We start from the raw sequence: 16,197 nt of genomic DNA on the forward strand, positions 1-16,197 counted from the left end.
GTGCAATGATTCATGTTTTTGAGTTTGGGTTGTATATATTATCTTCTGTTGTTACACTAACTTTCCGTGTCAACAAATCGGTGTTGGCAGGGGTTTTGGCATGCATATGTCCCTATTTAAGCCCTGGCGTTTGGAGTGGCTAGTAATAAATATTCTTTTTAGCAATTGTACATAAGATGTCTTTTTCCTTTTGAAGCCAACACTTTTCTTTGGGTTCAGATATATTCAAATGTGTAACTCACAAGTATTAGCTCTAATACATTGAGTCACAGAGATATTGTAGTGAAAAATGCCAAGGACGTCAAAGTCGGAGCTAAGCAGGAGATATATAAAGACGGAGCTAAGCGGCTAAGCTCCGGACATAATCACATTGTAAATGACGCGATGAGTCAAAAAAAAAATGATAAACCGATTGTATCATTTAATTTCAAAGCTTCTTAATCCCGAGAGGTCTAATTTATAGCATAACGTAATGTTATACGGGTCGGGGTCGGGTGAACTCATATACAAAACCCTAATATGGCGTCTATGGGCCTTTTTGATTGGTGCAGACTCTAACCCGCAACCCATGGATCGTATAATATCTGATTATCGATCAATAGATGCATTTGGATCCTTTGAAATCAGGCATGTTGATTCCTAATACTCGGACTTTAGTCAACCGTTTCGAAAGGTTAATAGTATTGCTTGGCTTGGGAAATATATAGTCTGTCTATTCTACCTCTTACTAGTTTAATCTAATAGTATCTCATCCAATTCAGTTATAACTATAACACCAAAGAGTTTCTTTCTCGTCCTTATCCAATGAAATCTGTCATTCGAGATGCCCCATTTGGGCAGCTTGTTCGTCTCTTGACAAACAATAAATACTTCCAATACCCGGAAGAAAAGCCTGACTTCAAGCTTCCCGACACATGGCTTCAATTGTTGAACTCTACGGATGAAAGCAACGAAAAGAAGGTCATCGAACAAGACTTCAACCGAAGCGATGAACACAGTGAGCCCCTAAGCCGGACCTCTACGCAAGCATCCATGGAATCCACCGAAGCTCGCCTCGAGGCCGACGAACAACATGAAATCGAGAAAGTCAAATCCATCCCCATTGTCCCCAAGAAAACAAAAGACGGTTCCATTCTCGTCGATTGGTACTATACCGATGATCCGGAGAACCCACACAACTGGTCCAATCGCAAGCGCGCTCTCATGACTATTTTGATCTGTCTATATACTTTTGTCGTGTATACCACTTCTGCGATCTACACCTCCTCAACACAGGGTGTCATGAAGGAGTTTGGTGTGAGCACCTTGGTTGCTACTTTGGGCTTGTCACTTTATGTTCTGGGGTATGGTATCGGGCCATTGGTCTTCTCTCCACTGAGTGAAATTCCCGTGATTGGACGCAATCCAGTCTACATCGTGACGATGTTCCTCTTCGTGATAATCTCCATCCCAACGGCATTTGTGGGCAACTTCGCTGGCCTGATGGTGCTGCGCTTTCTGCAAGGCTTCTTTGGCTCGCCCTGTCTTGCATCTGGAGGTGCTTCCATCGGAGACATGTATAGCCTAATGTCACTACCTTATGCTATGATGGCTTGGGTTTCTGCTGCCTATTGTGGACGTAAGTTTCCTTCCCGTTGCATCTATACCCCATACCTGTTATCTGTCCATCTACTAACGAGTCTATACAGCCGCTCTCGGCCCTCTCCTCAGCGGCTTCGCCGTCCCCGTCAAAGGCTGGCGCTGGTCCCTCTTCGAATCAATCTGGGCCTCCGCCCCAGTCTTCATCCTGATGTTCATGTTCCTCCCAGAAACCAGCAGCGCAACAATCCTACTCCGACGCGCTGACCGTCTACGCAAAATCCACAATACCAACCGCCTCATGTCGCAGTCCGAGATCGATCAGCGCAACATGCGTGTCTCAGCCGTTGCCATCGATGCTCTGATCAAGCCCATGGAAATCACCATCAAGGATCCCGCCGTCCTCTTCGTCCAGATCTACACAGCCATCATCTACGGCATCTACTACTCCTTCTTCGAGGTCTTCCCGCTAGTCTATCCAACCGACTACAACATGAACCTCGGGCAGATTGGTCTCGTTTTCCTGTGTATCATGGTTTCATGCATTATCGGTATTGCCGTCTACGCTAGCTACATCCATTTCTGGTTGAACCGTCGCATCCGTCGCTTCGGCTTCCCCGTGAATGAGGCTCTTCTTATCCCTGCACTACCTGCCTCCTTCGGTCCCTTGATTGGACTTTTCCTCTTTGCCTGGACGGCTCGTGCGTCCATTCATTGGATTGCGCCTACCATTGGTATTACGATCTATGGTGCCACGGTCTTCATCGTCATGCAGTGCATTTTCATCTATATTCCTCTCACCTATCCCAAGTACGCGGCTAGCTTGTTCGCTGCGAATGATTTCTTCCGCAGTGCGCTTGCGTGTGGCAGTGTGCTGTTTGCGCATCCGCTGTTTGGGAACTTGGGTGTTGCTCGAGGTGTCAGTCTTCTTGGTGGACTGAGTGTTATCGGTATTATTGGTATTTGGTTGCTTTACTTCTATGGTAGCAGGCTTCGTGCTATGAGCAAATTTGCTGTCTCGGAGGGGGTGGAATGAGTATATCCTTTGGTTGCCTTTTCACGATTTTTGATGATAAGTTGTTGCAGGATATTTGTTTATGGCGAAATGGGGAATATGTTGGACAAGACGAATAGATAAAGAGGGGAGCTATATTTAGCGGACGAACGTACAGATTATGAATAATATGAATGTTAATATATAATACTCTGAGAGCTCTTTGTCCCTTGAATAATTGTGGTTTTTTTGAGATGTGGCTTGAAGAGATGGGGACGCAAGTAGCCACATTTTTTAGGTCTCTTCTAGGCCCCATGTGAAAAGACGAGAGCTGGATCTGGATTAGAAGATTCCCAAGCTCAGGAACTACGTATCGTGTTCATCGTTGCGGGTTTCTATTTGTGTGCCCAATGGCTTGCAATGCCAGTTGAGCGCTGATCCTTCTAGACGGCACTTGAAACATTAGTGCTACTAGCACTTCACCTAGCTTGCACGTGGGAGGCTTACCTATATTGAGTGGTAATTTACATCGGAGAATAAACGAGACTATGTTTGAAATATGGGATAGGATTCCCAACACTCTGGTCAAGTTACTTATTGGGTGGCAACCTTGGACATAAGTCGACGGCTTAAGTTGGCGAAGCTAGTCAGGACCGTGACTGGTAGATTGCTGAAGTTTAACCGTGTTGCTCTACGGATTGGAATCAAGGGCGTGCCGATTGGTGGGTATATGACTAGACATAAAAAATGGATAACTTTGAATAGATTATTGTAGAAAGATCCTTTGAGACCATAATTGGGATTGCGAATCTTCAACTTCTTGTTCTTATCCACAGAGAGAAGTTATATCCTCCGGGACGTAGGGGCTCAGGATATCAATCAGCTTTGAGAGAGGGACCCAGTCAAGAACACCGTGGATGCTTCGTATGGGATGGCCACTGTACAAAACGCGGGCGTAGAAGGAGTTCCCATTGTTCGTATCTTTTGTCTCCCTGAAAACCCGTTAGATAATCCTAGCGTATCAGAAAACAGCTTGACTTACCAAACTTCAAAAGCAATGTTTGATGCCATAGCGGGCCAGCGAAGTGTCTCGATCCCCAAAGAACCTAGGATAGGGCCGATATCTCCATCATGAATAAATATGTGGCTGTAATCAAGGGAAGACTTCCCGTCCAGAACAGCTTGCAGACGAGAAATGATCTCGCCAATAAACAATCCCTCGACAACCTGGATGTACTTGACTACATCTGGGTTCGTGCGCCAGTAGTAATTCCACTCCCAATCACCAGCACGGAAGACCTCCTCGGCCATCTGCATCGTGACACAGGCCGAGGAATTTGACAAACTGCAGGGAAGATCATAGCCGTTGCAAAGACGACCCTGGAAGTTATCCGAAAAGTGGTCAAAGGTACTCTGCCACGAACTCTCTGTCGCGCCCAACATAGCGCCCAGCTTCGAGCGCAACTCCTCGGTGACAGCCAGATGCTCTTTCCACTGCGTGGTAGACTGCAGACTCGACAGAGTAGAGCTGACAGCAGGGCAAGAGTATCCCTCGTTGACAGTATTGACAGATGAAACCATCTGGTGCAGGGGTAGAGCTCCCTTGTGGTGAGGCCACACGCCACGCAGGACCGCGCCAGCCGAGGCCTGAGTGAGAGCGGACTCGCTGGAGCGGAACCAGACGCGGCTGTTTGGCTTCGCGGGAATCAAGCCAAGCTTCTTGCCGTAGACGGCCCACAGGTCCTTACCGTGTTGATATCCGTCCTGGACTCCTCCAATGGTGATCTGGGGGTACTGACAGGTGCCATTCACACCGGGTGTGAAGGGGTTGTTGGGGTCCTGGTATGTTTGTGCATACATTGGCATGGGCTGGATGCCGCTTGCGCTGTTGGGGCCTGCGTAGAGATACGGGCGCACATCATCGCAGTGATATGCTTGGTTCTAGGGGAAAGGAGTTAGTTTGGACTGAGAGTCGATCTGAGAGTTACTTACCTCTCCGCCTGGGAGAATGTTGTATGGAGTGCGCCGCTGGTGACGCTGTAGATACTCCAGGTACACAAGCTTTCCCTTAGTTGACCCGTTGGTTAGAGCTTCGGGCAGCTCGTATTCCTCTGAACGAGGATGCGGCATAGAACAGTAGTCATAGGTGCCGTAGGGGCTGCCCCCAGTCGGACCATGGGTTGGAGCTTTATAGATACCACCATACGTCCCAATCGAGCTGTTGCTGATGTATGACGTATCATTCAGCGTCGGGGGATAGAAGGTTCCCTCCGGGGTTTGACCCAGCACTGAGGCCGCGGCGGAAAGCAAGACGAGGCTGCGCATGACTGAGATAGGTTTGAGTGAGAGAAACCAGGTCCGTCGGAGACCTTCGAATATGTAGATTTCCGAACTAATTGCCAATAAGCCCAGGATGAGAAACAAAATGAAGCTCCACCGAAGTCGAACCAGTCGCGACCTGACAATCGGTGCACGTGGCGTCGTCAAGCCAACCTGGGGAGTGCCGGTAGCCATGTGGCTCTACATATTATAACCAACTTTGGGCTAAACGACTATCCTCAATATCGAATGTGGTTCAGTCGAAGCGATCGGCAATGCGTTTTCCCCGAACTTTCCATCAACTGCGTCCTAAGTCTTGGCATTATTGACACCCCCCTGCAGAATATTGAATATTGGCGTGGCTCCTTTCAGCAAGCACTATATATAACGCTACTCCGTACATATCCCAAAAGTTCCTTTGGTCTTGGAATTTGATTATCTGTTGACTGAACTCTCAGTATTTCCACAATGATGTGGAAGGCTTCAGTTGTTGTGGCCATGGCCCTTCCCCTGGCGTCTGCCGCCTTGGCGGATTTCGCACTTCAGACAGTACTTGACAATGCCACTCCAATATTTGGATCATACGAAAAAATCACAGGGGGAAAAGCGGAATGGATGAAGAGCTATCCCGATGAAACTTTGCTCGTTCATATGAATATCCCCGGCACTCATGACAGCGCCACGTGGAATTACACCCAGGCGACGCAAGATGCCCTGCGGGGCATCACAGATCTCAACCAGGTCGTTGTTCCGGAGCCAGAGGCATTGCGGTGCCAAGACTCACCTTTGATCGATATGCTCAACATGGGAATCCGGGCATTTGACCTGCGGTATGCTTTTGATCCGACAAACTCCACCCTCATCTTCTACCATTCAGAGGCCCTGCTCTCGCAGACAGCAACAGTCAATGATGTGCTATTTGGCTTTTATCAGTGGCTGGATGATCACCCCTCGGAGACCATTTTCCTTTCATTCCAGTACCAGAGCTCGACGGCTCTGTACGCCTCCAACAACGCGGCCGTGCAGCTGCAGCTCTACAATATTCTCACCACCGCCGCCGCGCGCCATTATTTCATGCAAACAAAAGACGAACTAGGCACCCTGGGTGACTCGCGTGGCAAGATAACTCTCATGCGCCGTTTTGACCTGGACAAGCTTCCGGATTCTTACACGGCCGCACTTCCCGGCCTGCACTTCTCGCCCAGTCTCTGGACCGATAACGGCCCAGCTATCACCCTCGAATACAACACGGCCAAGAGCTTGAGCGCCTACATAGAAGACTACTACCAGCCGCTCACGCCGACAGGGTCCAGTGCGCTCGAGAACATCAGGTGGAAATACAACGCCACATTGGAAAACATCCGCAAAGCTACTAGCCAGCACCCGGACAGTCTCTTCTGGACCTGGGCGTCTAGTAATAACATTGAAAACAACCCTCCCGATTGGCCTCGGATCATGGCACTTGGGAATGGCACTGACTATACACCGGCTGGGGGGATTAACCAGCAGCTAGTGCCTTTCCTGAAAAGCCAGAAAGGCAAGCGAGTGGGGATCGTGATGTTTGATTTCTTTGAGCAGCCCTCCGACCTGATCGATACGTTTTTAAATTTGGGAAATACAAAAACGAGAGACATGTTGGCCTGAGAATAGTCAACTACCAAGCTAACCTTGGAATCAATCAATCAATTGCACAGCGACGTGGACACACTTCCATCAGATTTCCTGCGAGTAGCATTACATTACCCACGCGACCCTTCCCATAGAACAATCAGATTGCAATGCCAATCAAATCAGACACAATGCCCTTGTCCTCAGCTGACGTCAAACTCTGCACCAGACCTGCCCAGCTCGGTATATTCATATTGCGGCCAGAGAGAAAACCCATCTTCCAAGTTTCCCACTTCGGTGTATCCAAAGAGCACATGAGGCTAGCACACCGGGCGAATTCATGTTTCTCAAGAATGTCCTCCTGGTCAAGGCAAATGCATCTCCATGCATCGTCCACCTTATACACATAATCCCAGATATCATAACATTGGCTGTATTTGATCTTCTGCAACTCAAGCCAGCCAGATCGCATAGAACTCCAATCAGAAGGTTTGCAGTGTGTTTCCAGCTTCTCCCACATCTTCTGTGGGTTTCGAATGTTGCGAACAATCAGCCTGGTAGTGGCAGATAAATTTGTTTTAATGATTTTCCCCGCCGCCTCGTTCAGGCTGGCTAATTGGGGTTCCAAGTAATGTGATCGAGGGAGTTGACCGACTTTGCCCTCAACCAAATTCAAAAGCTGATTGCGGCTCAGAATAGCTCTCATTTTGCGGCGCCAGATGCGATAATCGGATCGGCCGCGCAATGGTGGACAATTGCATTCTATTGGCAAATTATCATCTCCGAATGCACTTCTTAAATTGAAGGCACGTTCGATCGAGGCCTCTGTTTCGGAAGTTGTTCGGTGTATGAGGTCTCCGAGGCCTTCGTCCGCGACAGTTGTTTCAATGGGGATATTGGTAGTGGAGGTTACCCGGCGCCTTTTTGCCGGCGAGCTTAACGGTTCATCTTCCGGGGGTTCTCGCCCAGAGAGGGATCGTTTCACCAATGGTGTTGAAGAGGCCATGCTGTTGATTCTTGATGCGCAGACCTAGCTCGGTGGATAAGAAAGCTCAGCACAGGTCAGGGTAGGACAACGAGAATCGAATCATTAGAGAAGAAGCATTCAAATATTGAGGTATGACGTCGTTAATTGCTTGTGACAAACGACGATCTATCCAGGTCGATCAAGGGGGGTATCGTTTATATGTGCTTAACCCGATGCCAAGTGTGAAAACCGGGCACTCAAATATGCAGCCCTACATTCTTTGGAAACTCCAGAAAGTTGACATTTTAGATACACTTTCCCCCTTTCCACACTTTACCTTTCTCTCCCTTTATAGCCCAAGTTTCCTTCTAACCTTGGGAAACTGTTAATTTGAGATGTCGAGGCCAAGTTTGCCAAACTTCCCTCAAAACATTGATGTTGCTTGGATGAAACTTCTAAGTACCTATCTCATGCGCCATTTGTCAAAAATTTCTCATCACAAGTAAGGGCTCAAGTAGCTCCATTGTAACAGGGCACAAAAACAAGAGGACCAATTTTGTGGATGCACCAAAAGCTAGAAAAATTATGCGTGTTCTTCCCAATACTCACATACATTCCACAAAACTCCTTGGTACTCTAAGTCTCTCCCACTGAATACCCTCACTTTCGGCTTAAAAGGCCAGCATACCAGTAGTTGCAGCGCCCACAAATGCAAATGGAGGAGCGAAAATAGGAGTCGCCGCACTATCGACCCCTCTTGATATCGAGGTAGCTCTAGATGCACTCTGAGCAGACATTCCGGTGAAGCCAGTGGAAGACCTTGTAGGAAAAATAGTGGCGGACTCCGTTGTCATTGGCGTTTTGGAAGAGCAAGTCGTGGTTGTTGGCTCATCTGAGGCGTTGATATTGAAATTCGGGAACTCATTGTAGATGGCAGCATCGTTGATAGAGTAAATTTCGATGCACGGAGTAGTAATCCTCACTTTTAGAAGACTGCTGCTAACATTCCAACGGAATTTCCCGTGACTGCTCTTAATGTCGGCTATAATGCTATTAGTTTGGTAGTTGACACAACGCTAATGGAATGAGTGAATATTATATTGTACTTAATGCTGATTGCCGCCACATATCCTGTAATATCGGAACTTTTGCCCTTCTTCAGCAGAATATTAATCTGGCCCGAGTAGGCTTGGGTTAACACATTCCACTCGATGGTATAAGCGGCACCGGCATGAATGGTTTCACCCTTGGTAGGCAGGTGATCAAATAAAATTTGGAGTCGACAGAGAATTCTGTGCTAAATAAGCCGAGGGCGATAATGTAGTAATCGAAGCGCACATTGGACTATGTAGGACGGTGTTGTGTTTTTGAGTCAAATGAAGAGTTGGGGAATCAAGGGTACCTAAATACCCCGGAAGTGAAAACTGGGGCCCGGGCCCAGTGTTGGGGCCGAGAGGAGATGAAGCTTAAGACCATTTCTCTCTTAAAGCTGTTCGATATGGATTGGGGCCTCAACATTGCCCCCAATACCGGGGTATGGAACTTGGGCAACCAGGGCTACTACGTATAATCAGCGTGTTTTAATGTGCTCTAATGCACCTGAGCATGTTTCAGATACGAAGTGCTAGAAACCAACTTGAAGAGACTCCAGATATAGCAATGGAGGGATATAGAGTTGTTATTGCTGCTGATTGGCTATATATCGTACTCTGACACTGACAAGACCCACATGGCCACATCAACCAAGAGATCGCATCTTGTTCTATCCTGTACTGCAACATCATAGCCACGGTTTTGAATTCGTGGATTTCCTATGAGTACGGCCGATCGCGCGTGACCCCACGAGGTATCTCATGCAAGCTCCCCTTGCCTCGGAAGGGCGACTTTACCACAGACCTCATAAGTCTGTATCAAATCTCCGAATGGCTCGATCCAGACCGTGACAATAAGGCCTTTGTTTTCGAAGAGGCTCTGACCCGCGTTGAGGGCCTTACGCTCACCCATGATGCTTTGATCCTCTCCCAAAGTAATTTGACGCTCACGATTTATCGTCGGCTGCGGATTTTGCTGGTGAATATATCGAATGATGTTCTTGCTCGCGTTATGCGATTTGGGAACCACGGTCTTGATGCCGCGATACGACTAGCCGAAGATCGCTGTCCGTGGTGGCATGTTGCCAACTTACCGTTTCAGTTTATCTGTATCTTGCTGGCCATCGATACAAGGGAGTCGCTCTCACATATTGGTCCTGCGCTGTGCTCGTTCAGGGCTATCACCAGGCTTTACAATACACCTACTATCCACACGGCACTGGAGACAACAGAATCGCTGGTTTGTCTTCGCTCTTCACCCGGCTGATGCACAGCTGCCCCCGCCATTTCCATTTGTTCTTCAGAGAAACCATGGTGGCGCTCTTTACCATGTATCTCGTCGTCGTCTATATCGTTCTTTTTGGATTCTTGACAGGCTATGAGTTCATTTTTGGCGACACATATGGCTTCGATCAGGGGTCCGTTGGATTGACGTTCATTGGTATGAACGTAGGTTTCTTGATTGCATTTGCCCTGGTGCCACATATCTACTTCGCATACAAGAAGAGACTATCAAGAGCCATTGCAAACGGGGAAAAAAGCCTTCCACCCGAGGAGCGACTTTGGTTCGCTATGTACGGCGCTCCTTGGTTGCCAATCTCTCTCTTCTGGATGGGTTGGACCAGCTATCCCTCGGTTTCTTACTGGTCGCCCTTGATAGCCTCGGTGGCTTTTGGATTCTCTGTTCAGGGAATATTCATTTCAACATACCAATATCTCATCGACACGTATGAGCTCTTCGCGGCTAGTGCGCTGGTGAGCGCCACTTTCTTCCGCTATATCGCTGCTGGTGCTATGGTCATCGTGTCAATCCCAATGTATAGCAATTTGGGTGTTCATTGGTCCCTCACGTTGCTAGGATGTATCCCCGCCTTGATGACGCCGGTTCCATTTATTTTCTATAAATATGGGCATTTGATTCGACAGTGGAATAGGAAGAGGGGTGGAGAATAATGGCTTCGGTAGAATGATCCAATTTGTTTATAAAAATATCTCAATGTTGTTTCAGTGTGCCTTGAGCCACCTCGACGAAGCTACAAAATAACCAGTCGCCGACAAAACACTAATAGCCCCAACAAGCAAAGAAAAATTGCTTAACAAGATCTCCTCCTGAGCATGACTCACTTTTGTAGCAGCCTTGCTCACGAAACGGTCTTTACCAGTTCCCTCGGCAACATAGTCCTGCCACTGCACCTTCGAAAGTTCACGTTGATAATCCATCACAGTCCCAGACCAATTATTGGTGATGACCCCGTCATCTCTCTTATACCAACTGTTACAATTTGGATCTGCGAAGCTGGTTTTCCGTAGAATGGCCTGGATCCTATCGTTGTAGCTTGTTAACGCATCCGGCTCTGGCTTGAGAGCCAGCGTCTTTCCTTGTTGGCGGGCTTGCATCACTTCCTTGACTAGGATATTCAGATATCGTGATTGCGCTTCGATCATGAGGATGATGGAGTTGTGCCCTTTTAATTAGTTAGAATGATTGAAAGTATGATGTTATCTGGAAATAGGACATTCTCACCGAGATTAGTGTTGGGACCATAGAACATTCCAAAGTTGGGCAAGTCCTCGACTGTAACACCGTTAAACGCCGTTGCTCCATTTCTCCAGATATCCTCCAAGGACCGGCCATTTGCGCCATAGATCCGGATGGGATGCATGAACTCCACGGTTCTAAAGCCAGTCGCAAGAACGATAAGGTCATATTCTTGTTCGCCTGCTTCATCGACTTCGATACCGGAGTCTGTAATACCTGTGATGCCCCGTGTTTCCAAGTGGACGTTTTCACGGGCAAGAGTGGGATAATAATCATCTGTAATAATGACTCGCTTGCATCCCGGCGCATAATCGGGTGTCAGCGTATCCCATAGCTCTGGTCGGTTAGGCAGTTGGGTTTTCATTGCATCGGTACATGAGGCCCGAATCACATGGGAAAGTTCCGAATCTCCATCTACGACAGCTGCATGAAAGCCTTCACGGAATTCCATTTGGAGCGCACGCTTGCGCCAGTGGAGGGGTGGAACCCATTTGAACAGCGCCTTTTGAAGGGTAGATACTGGCTGATCTAGGCGAGGAATGATCCAGTTTGGCGTCCGCTGATAGATAGTGAGATGAGAAGCAACTCGAGCAACTTCAGGGGCAATCTGAGCAGCAGTTGCTCCTGTAGAATGAGTCAGTATTGTATCGCATAGGCGGGTAATTCTTTTCTTTTTCATTGAGTGCGCACCGTTGCCAATAATTGCGATCCGCTTTCCTGTCATATCATAACTCCAATCCCACCGAGCAGAGTGCATCATCTTGCCTTTGAAATCCTCCAGGCCTGGGATGTCAGGGGTTCGGGGTAGATTGAGTTGTCCGACAGCAGAGACAAGGAAATCGGAATTCAAAACGTAGGAGCTTGAGAACTCGCTGTCTTTCTGCCCTGATACCATGACACTTGTCCTCCACTTGGACTCGATGTCATCCCATCGGGCCTCCTTCACCGTGGAGTTGAATCGAATGTGCTTGTAGAGTCCATATTTCTCTGCAACACCAACGAGATACGCCTGGTCGATGCACAATAATTAGCAATGGCTCGTATATAGCAAGACAGGTCGAGGGCCACACATATTACTGACATGTATTTCTTCTTGTCCGGGATACTCCCTTGTCCAATTAGGGTTCTGTTCAAAGGAATAGCTATAGAGCGAACTCCAGACTAGACTTCATCAGTTGCTGTCACTGCATATATCAAATATTTCTTACCGTCACAACAGCAGCCAGGATACTTGTTGTCATTCCAAGTTCCACCCACGCTGCTACTTCTCTCAAGGATGACAAAATTGTGAGTCTTATTCCGTTTGATCAAATCGATCGCCATGCACATTCCTTCATAAAAGGTTAGTGAAATTTATTTGCCTTGGAGGACTCAACATACCCGATATGCCGGCGCCAATAATGACAACAGTGGCATTGGTAAAGTCTTTGTTCCCAACAGGGAGACGGGTGTTACTCGATGCCGACATTCTGGATGAGGTTGACTATGCACTATTCGAGAGACAAGTAAATTATGGGCGACAGCCCAGAATATAACCAGAAAATTCCCCGCAAGCTTCCCAAAAATAGTACTAATCATTCAATCGCCGGGATTACCGAGGTCAATCCTCCCTAGCCTAATCATTCTTGACCTATGTATGTCTTATGCAACTCGTATCACAAACCATGCATGAACTGCAAGCTATCACCAGAGATTACTCTGCCCTGAATTTTTTTTTTGGCAATTAAAAAGACTACTTGGCAAATTTGGAAGACATATAAAGCTTGATCTGCTCACTAAAAGCTGGAATCAATAATTTAAGATCATACAAGTTTGGAAGTTTGAAGTTTTTGGTTGCGGGGAAGCTGGACACACCGAGGCATTGCATTCCAACCTGAAAGGTTCCCGCGTTAGTCTGAGCTTTGTAAGCTACCTAATCCTCTCCAGGGAGATATCCTAGAATAATCAAGGAAGTTCAATTCCTTCCCTCTCTGCTGTCTGTAAGATGTATTGCCTGACCTGAATGAACGCAATATAAGAATTAGCCATTCTGATCTAAAATGGACACTTAATCCCGTTGAGGGGCTTACCTTGTCATCTGGGACTAGCTCAATCGCTAGTCTACCTTCACTATCTCTCTTTTCCGCTTCTGCTCCAGATTTCAACAATAAGATCGCGGCAGGTCCATGTCCCTCAGAGATAGCGTGGTGAAGTGCTGTAAATCCGTCCCCATCCGTTGCGTTGACAGGACTTTTACCCTCTTCCAAGAGGGCCTTCAAGATAGGCACAGATCCCACTGCGGCTGCTCTGTGGAGGGGCAGTTGGCCACGTTTATCCTTGACTCTCGCGCTACATTTATTGGCGAGCAAGGTGCGGACAGTAGAAATATTGGCCTTGGAACTTGCGAAGTGCAGCGCATTCTACTAGATAGTAAGTCCATGTACATGCAATATCCAAGTCGTTGTCTCGGAAAGCTAACCTGTCCAGAGTTGCTTTTGTTAGACACGTCAGCTCCTTTTCGCAGTAATAGGTCGATCGTCGCGTCGCCTGCGGCATCTTTTAGGCTAGCTGCAATCATGAGAGGCGTCCAACCGGATCCATCCTATGCTGATTTAGCAATGTTATATAATAATGGCAATTCGATGCTGAAAAGGCGCGGGGAATTATCTTCGAAAGTAGAACAGTGATACTCACTTCTACATCTGGGTCGAAATTCTTCATAGAGACTAGCAATTCCACGACCGGCACCCGGTTGTAGGCCGCAGCCCAGTGAATTGGAAGACGCTCATCATCATCTTTCACGAATGCAGATTTTGGGTTTGCCTGTTTGAATAATTAGCTTTGTTTCTTGGAGACCGAACAGTACCAGTGCCAGCGTGATCTTGCGGGGCAGCCTCGGCCCCAGGTGGAGCATAACTCACATTGAGCAACGACTCAACAACCTCGTCTAAGGAGATATATCAGTATATTGTACTATACAAAGAAGGGCCAAGCTCTCACTTCTTCCTTCTCGGGCAGCCTCGTGCAGGGCGTACTTCTGATCAGAATCCATGGCGACTTTGGAGGAGGAAGAGTGATATTGCGATAAGAGCTACGATAAGCGGCCGGCTGCGGCTGAGTCAGCAATATTGAGGCACAGTTCACCGCCCTGCAACCTCACCGCCCTTTTTTGGGCCGGGTATAATGTTGGTGAAGGATGGCGCCTCAGGCACGAACACCCGTTGCAACTTCGATCCAAAGATTCACGCACATCTTTGTACCATCTTCAACCATATCTTGCCTCGCAGCTGCTAGAAACGTAGCATTGGTATTAAATCCACTGCGCTTCTAAAGCTGGTGCCTAAACTGAAACTCCGGACTCGATTGCAGCCACGGACCAGCCGCAGGCTTTTTTTCATCGCCCGCACCATCGGATCGTGATTCTTTGGAGCTCCTATCCTTCAAAAACACACCAGTTTCTCTCGCTCCCCCACATCACTTCCTTCCGCATACACAATGGACTACAGCTCACCCCATTCCGCCGATGACGCCGTGCGCATGTCCGCAAAGCGGACCGCCGAACTCTTCGGCGCCGAATACCTAATGGTCACACCTTCAACTCTTACAGACGGCTCAATCGGCGTTTCCTACCGACGGAAGGCAGAGTACGAAGATATTACCGAGCTACCACGATCTCTCGCAGAGAAACAGGCGAAGGCTACAGCCGGCCGGACAAAACGGCCGAAGATTCAGGCGCAGACACCTGCAGACGGCAGTGGCGCATCCATGTCACTCGTGAGGCGGCCATCGGGCACGGGAGCGGGAGCAGCAGCAGCTGAGGACCAGCCTAAGAGTTTGGTACAGAGACCGTCGGCTACCAAGCAACAGCGGCCCGAGTGGCACGCGCCTTGGAAGCTGATGCGCGTTATTTCGGGACACCTGGGATGGGTGCGAGCTTTGGCAGTGGAACCGAACAACCAGTGGTTTGCTAGTGGAGCAGGAGATCGGACAATCAAGATTTGGAATCTGGCGACGGGCGCATTGCGACTCACTCTCACCGGCCACATCTCCACCGTTCGTGGCTTAGCAGTGTCACCCCGGCATCCGTACCTTTTCTCGTGTGGTGAGGATAAGATGGTCAAGTGTTGGGATCTAGAGACCAACAAGGTCATTCGACACTACCACGGTCATCTCAGCGGTGTGTACACACTGGCCCTTCACCCTCGTCTCGATCTGTTAGTCACGGGTGGTCGTGACGGTGTGTGCCGAGTCTGGGATATGCGCACGCGAAGCAACGTACACGTTCTCGGCGGACACAAGGGCACTGTCGCCGACATCAAGTGCCAAGACGCCGACCCTCAGATTATCTCCGGCTCGCTGGACTCCACAGTCCGGTTGTGGGATTTGGCCGCTGGAAAGAGCATGGGCGTTCTGACACACCACAAGAAGGGTGTTCGCAACCTCGCCATCCACCCCTCTGAGTTTACATTTGCCAGTGCCAGTACCGGCAGCATCAAGCAGTGGATGTGCCCCAAGGGCGATTTCATGCAGAACTTCGACGGTCAGAACTCTGTCATCAACTCTCTCGCTGTCAACGACGAGAACGTTCTCTTCTCCGGCGGTGACGACGGTTCCATGTCCTTCTGGGACTGGAAGACAGGTCACCGCTTCCAATCTATGGAAACTACCGCACAACCCGGCTCTCTTGAAGCCGAAGCCGGCATCATGGCTTCTACCTTTGATCGTACTGGGTTGCGCCTTATTACGGGCGAAGCTGATAAGACCATCAAGATCTGGAAGCAGGACGAAGAGGCTACCCCCGAGACTCACCCTCTGACTTGGGCCCCGACTCTCGGTAGACAGCGGTACTAGAGGGATGACCAGCATCACTGGCATTCGTACCCTCTGTTCCGATTTCTCAATACCCTGTATTCATTTTATTTCTTGCCATCAAGTTCTTCTTGGCACTATGTGGAGTTAAGCGTGGTCTGTGGAAGGCCCTTGGTTTTAAAATATTCAAACATGTATCGGGAAAAATTTCCTCAGAAAGGTTCATTTTGTCTCTGAAAAAGAGTCTTAACGTTTTGTATGATACAAACCCCAATTGAGCCAAATGATACCCTTGGCAATCCACCCATATGGA

At 48.4% G+C, this 16,197-nt stretch overlaps 8 protein-coding genes across 8 annotated transcripts; 4 read left to right on the forward strand and 4 right to left on the reverse strand.

The window, feature by feature from the left end:
* Nucleotides 1-804: 804 nt before the first annotated feature.
* On the forward strand, nucleotides 805-2,614 carry N7471_002642 (MFS transporter; the record flags this gene model as incomplete). Its single annotated transcript, XM_057275362.1, has 2 exons — nucleotides 805-1,618; nucleotides 1,689-2,614. The coding sequence occupies 2 exons, from the start codon at nucleotides 805-807 to the stop codon at nucleotides 2,612-2,614; spliced, it is 1,740 nt and encodes a 579-aa protein (XP_057140000.1).
* Nucleotides 2,615-3,354: 740 nt separating this feature from the next.
* Nucleotides 3,355-5,086, reverse strand: N7471_002643 (Histidine phosphatase superfamily clade-2; the record flags this gene model as incomplete). The annotated part of the gene is made up of 3 exons (XM_057275363.1): nucleotides 3,355-3,564; nucleotides 3,615-4,513; nucleotides 4,565-5,086. 3 exons carry the CDS (start codon nucleotides 5,084-5,086, stop codon nucleotides 3,399-3,401), a joined length of 1,587 nt encoding a protein of 528 aa, XP_057140001.1. The 3' UTR covers nucleotides 3,355-3,398.
* A 273-nt stretch (nucleotides 5,087-5,359) lies between these two features.
* N7471_002644 (phosphatidylinositol-specific phospholipase C) lies at nucleotides 5,360-6,535 on the forward strand (the record flags this gene model as incomplete). The annotated part of the gene is made up of 1 exon (XM_057275364.1): nucleotides 5,360-6,535. One exon carries the CDS (start codon nucleotides 5,360-5,362, stop codon nucleotides 6,533-6,535), a length of 1,176 nt encoding a protein of 391 aa, XP_057140002.1.
* Nucleotides 6,536-6,659: 124 nt separating this feature from the next.
* Nucleotides 6,660-7,505, reverse strand: N7471_002645 (uncharacterized protein; the record flags this gene model as incomplete). The annotated part of the gene is made up of 1 exon (XM_057275365.1): nucleotides 6,660-7,505. The coding sequence occupies one exon, from the start codon at nucleotides 7,503-7,505 to the stop codon at nucleotides 6,660-6,662; it is 846 nt and encodes a 281-aa protein (XP_057140003.1).
* Nucleotides 7,506-8,697: 1,192 nt separating this feature from the next.
* Nucleotides 8,698-9,824, forward strand: N7471_002646 (uncharacterized protein; the record flags this gene model as incomplete). Its single annotated transcript, XM_057275366.1, has 2 exons — nucleotides 8,698-8,716; nucleotides 9,190-9,824. 2 exons carry the CDS (start codon nucleotides 8,698-8,700, stop codon nucleotides 9,822-9,824), a joined length of 654 nt encoding a protein of 217 aa, XP_057140004.1.
* Nucleotides 9,825-10,561: 737 nt separating this feature from the next.
* Nucleotides 10,562-12,564, reverse strand: N7471_002647 (flavin-containing monooxygenase; the record flags this gene model as incomplete). Its single annotated transcript, XM_057275367.1, has 6 exons — nucleotides 10,562-11,022; nucleotides 11,082-11,720; nucleotides 11,787-12,105; nucleotides 12,178-12,257; nucleotides 12,305-12,427; nucleotides 12,477-12,564. The coding sequence occupies 6 exons, from the start codon at nucleotides 12,562-12,564 to the stop codon at nucleotides 10,562-10,564; spliced, it is 1,710 nt and encodes a 569-aa protein (XP_057140005.1).
* Nucleotides 12,565-13,040: 476 nt separating this feature from the next.
* N7471_002648 (ankyrin repeat domain-containing protein) lies at nucleotides 13,041-14,127 on the reverse strand (the record flags this gene model as incomplete). The annotated part of the gene is made up of 6 exons (XM_057275368.1): nucleotides 13,041-13,094; nucleotides 13,166-13,495; nucleotides 13,555-13,677; nucleotides 13,770-13,898; nucleotides 13,997-14,022; nucleotides 14,076-14,127. 6 exons carry the CDS (start codon nucleotides 14,125-14,127, stop codon nucleotides 13,041-13,043), a joined length of 714 nt encoding a protein of 237 aa, XP_057140006.1.
* Nucleotides 14,128-14,570: 443 nt separating this feature from the next.
* N7471_002649 (WD40 repeat domain-containing protein) lies at nucleotides 14,571-15,926 on the forward strand (the record flags this gene model as incomplete). Its single annotated transcript, XM_057275369.1, has 1 exon — nucleotides 14,571-15,926. One exon carries the CDS (start codon nucleotides 14,571-14,573, stop codon nucleotides 15,924-15,926), a length of 1,356 nt encoding a protein of 451 aa, XP_057140007.1.
* Between the last annotated feature and the right edge of the window lie 271 nt (nucleotides 15,927-16,197).

This window comes from Penicillium samsonianum, assembly GCF_028829775.1.
Source record: "Penicillium samsonianum strain IBT 33392 chromosome Unknown utg000002l_segment0_segment0, whole genome shotgun sequence".
NCBI lineage: Eukaryota > Fungi > Ascomycota > Eurotiomycetes > Eurotiales > Aspergillaceae > Penicillium > Penicillium samsonianum.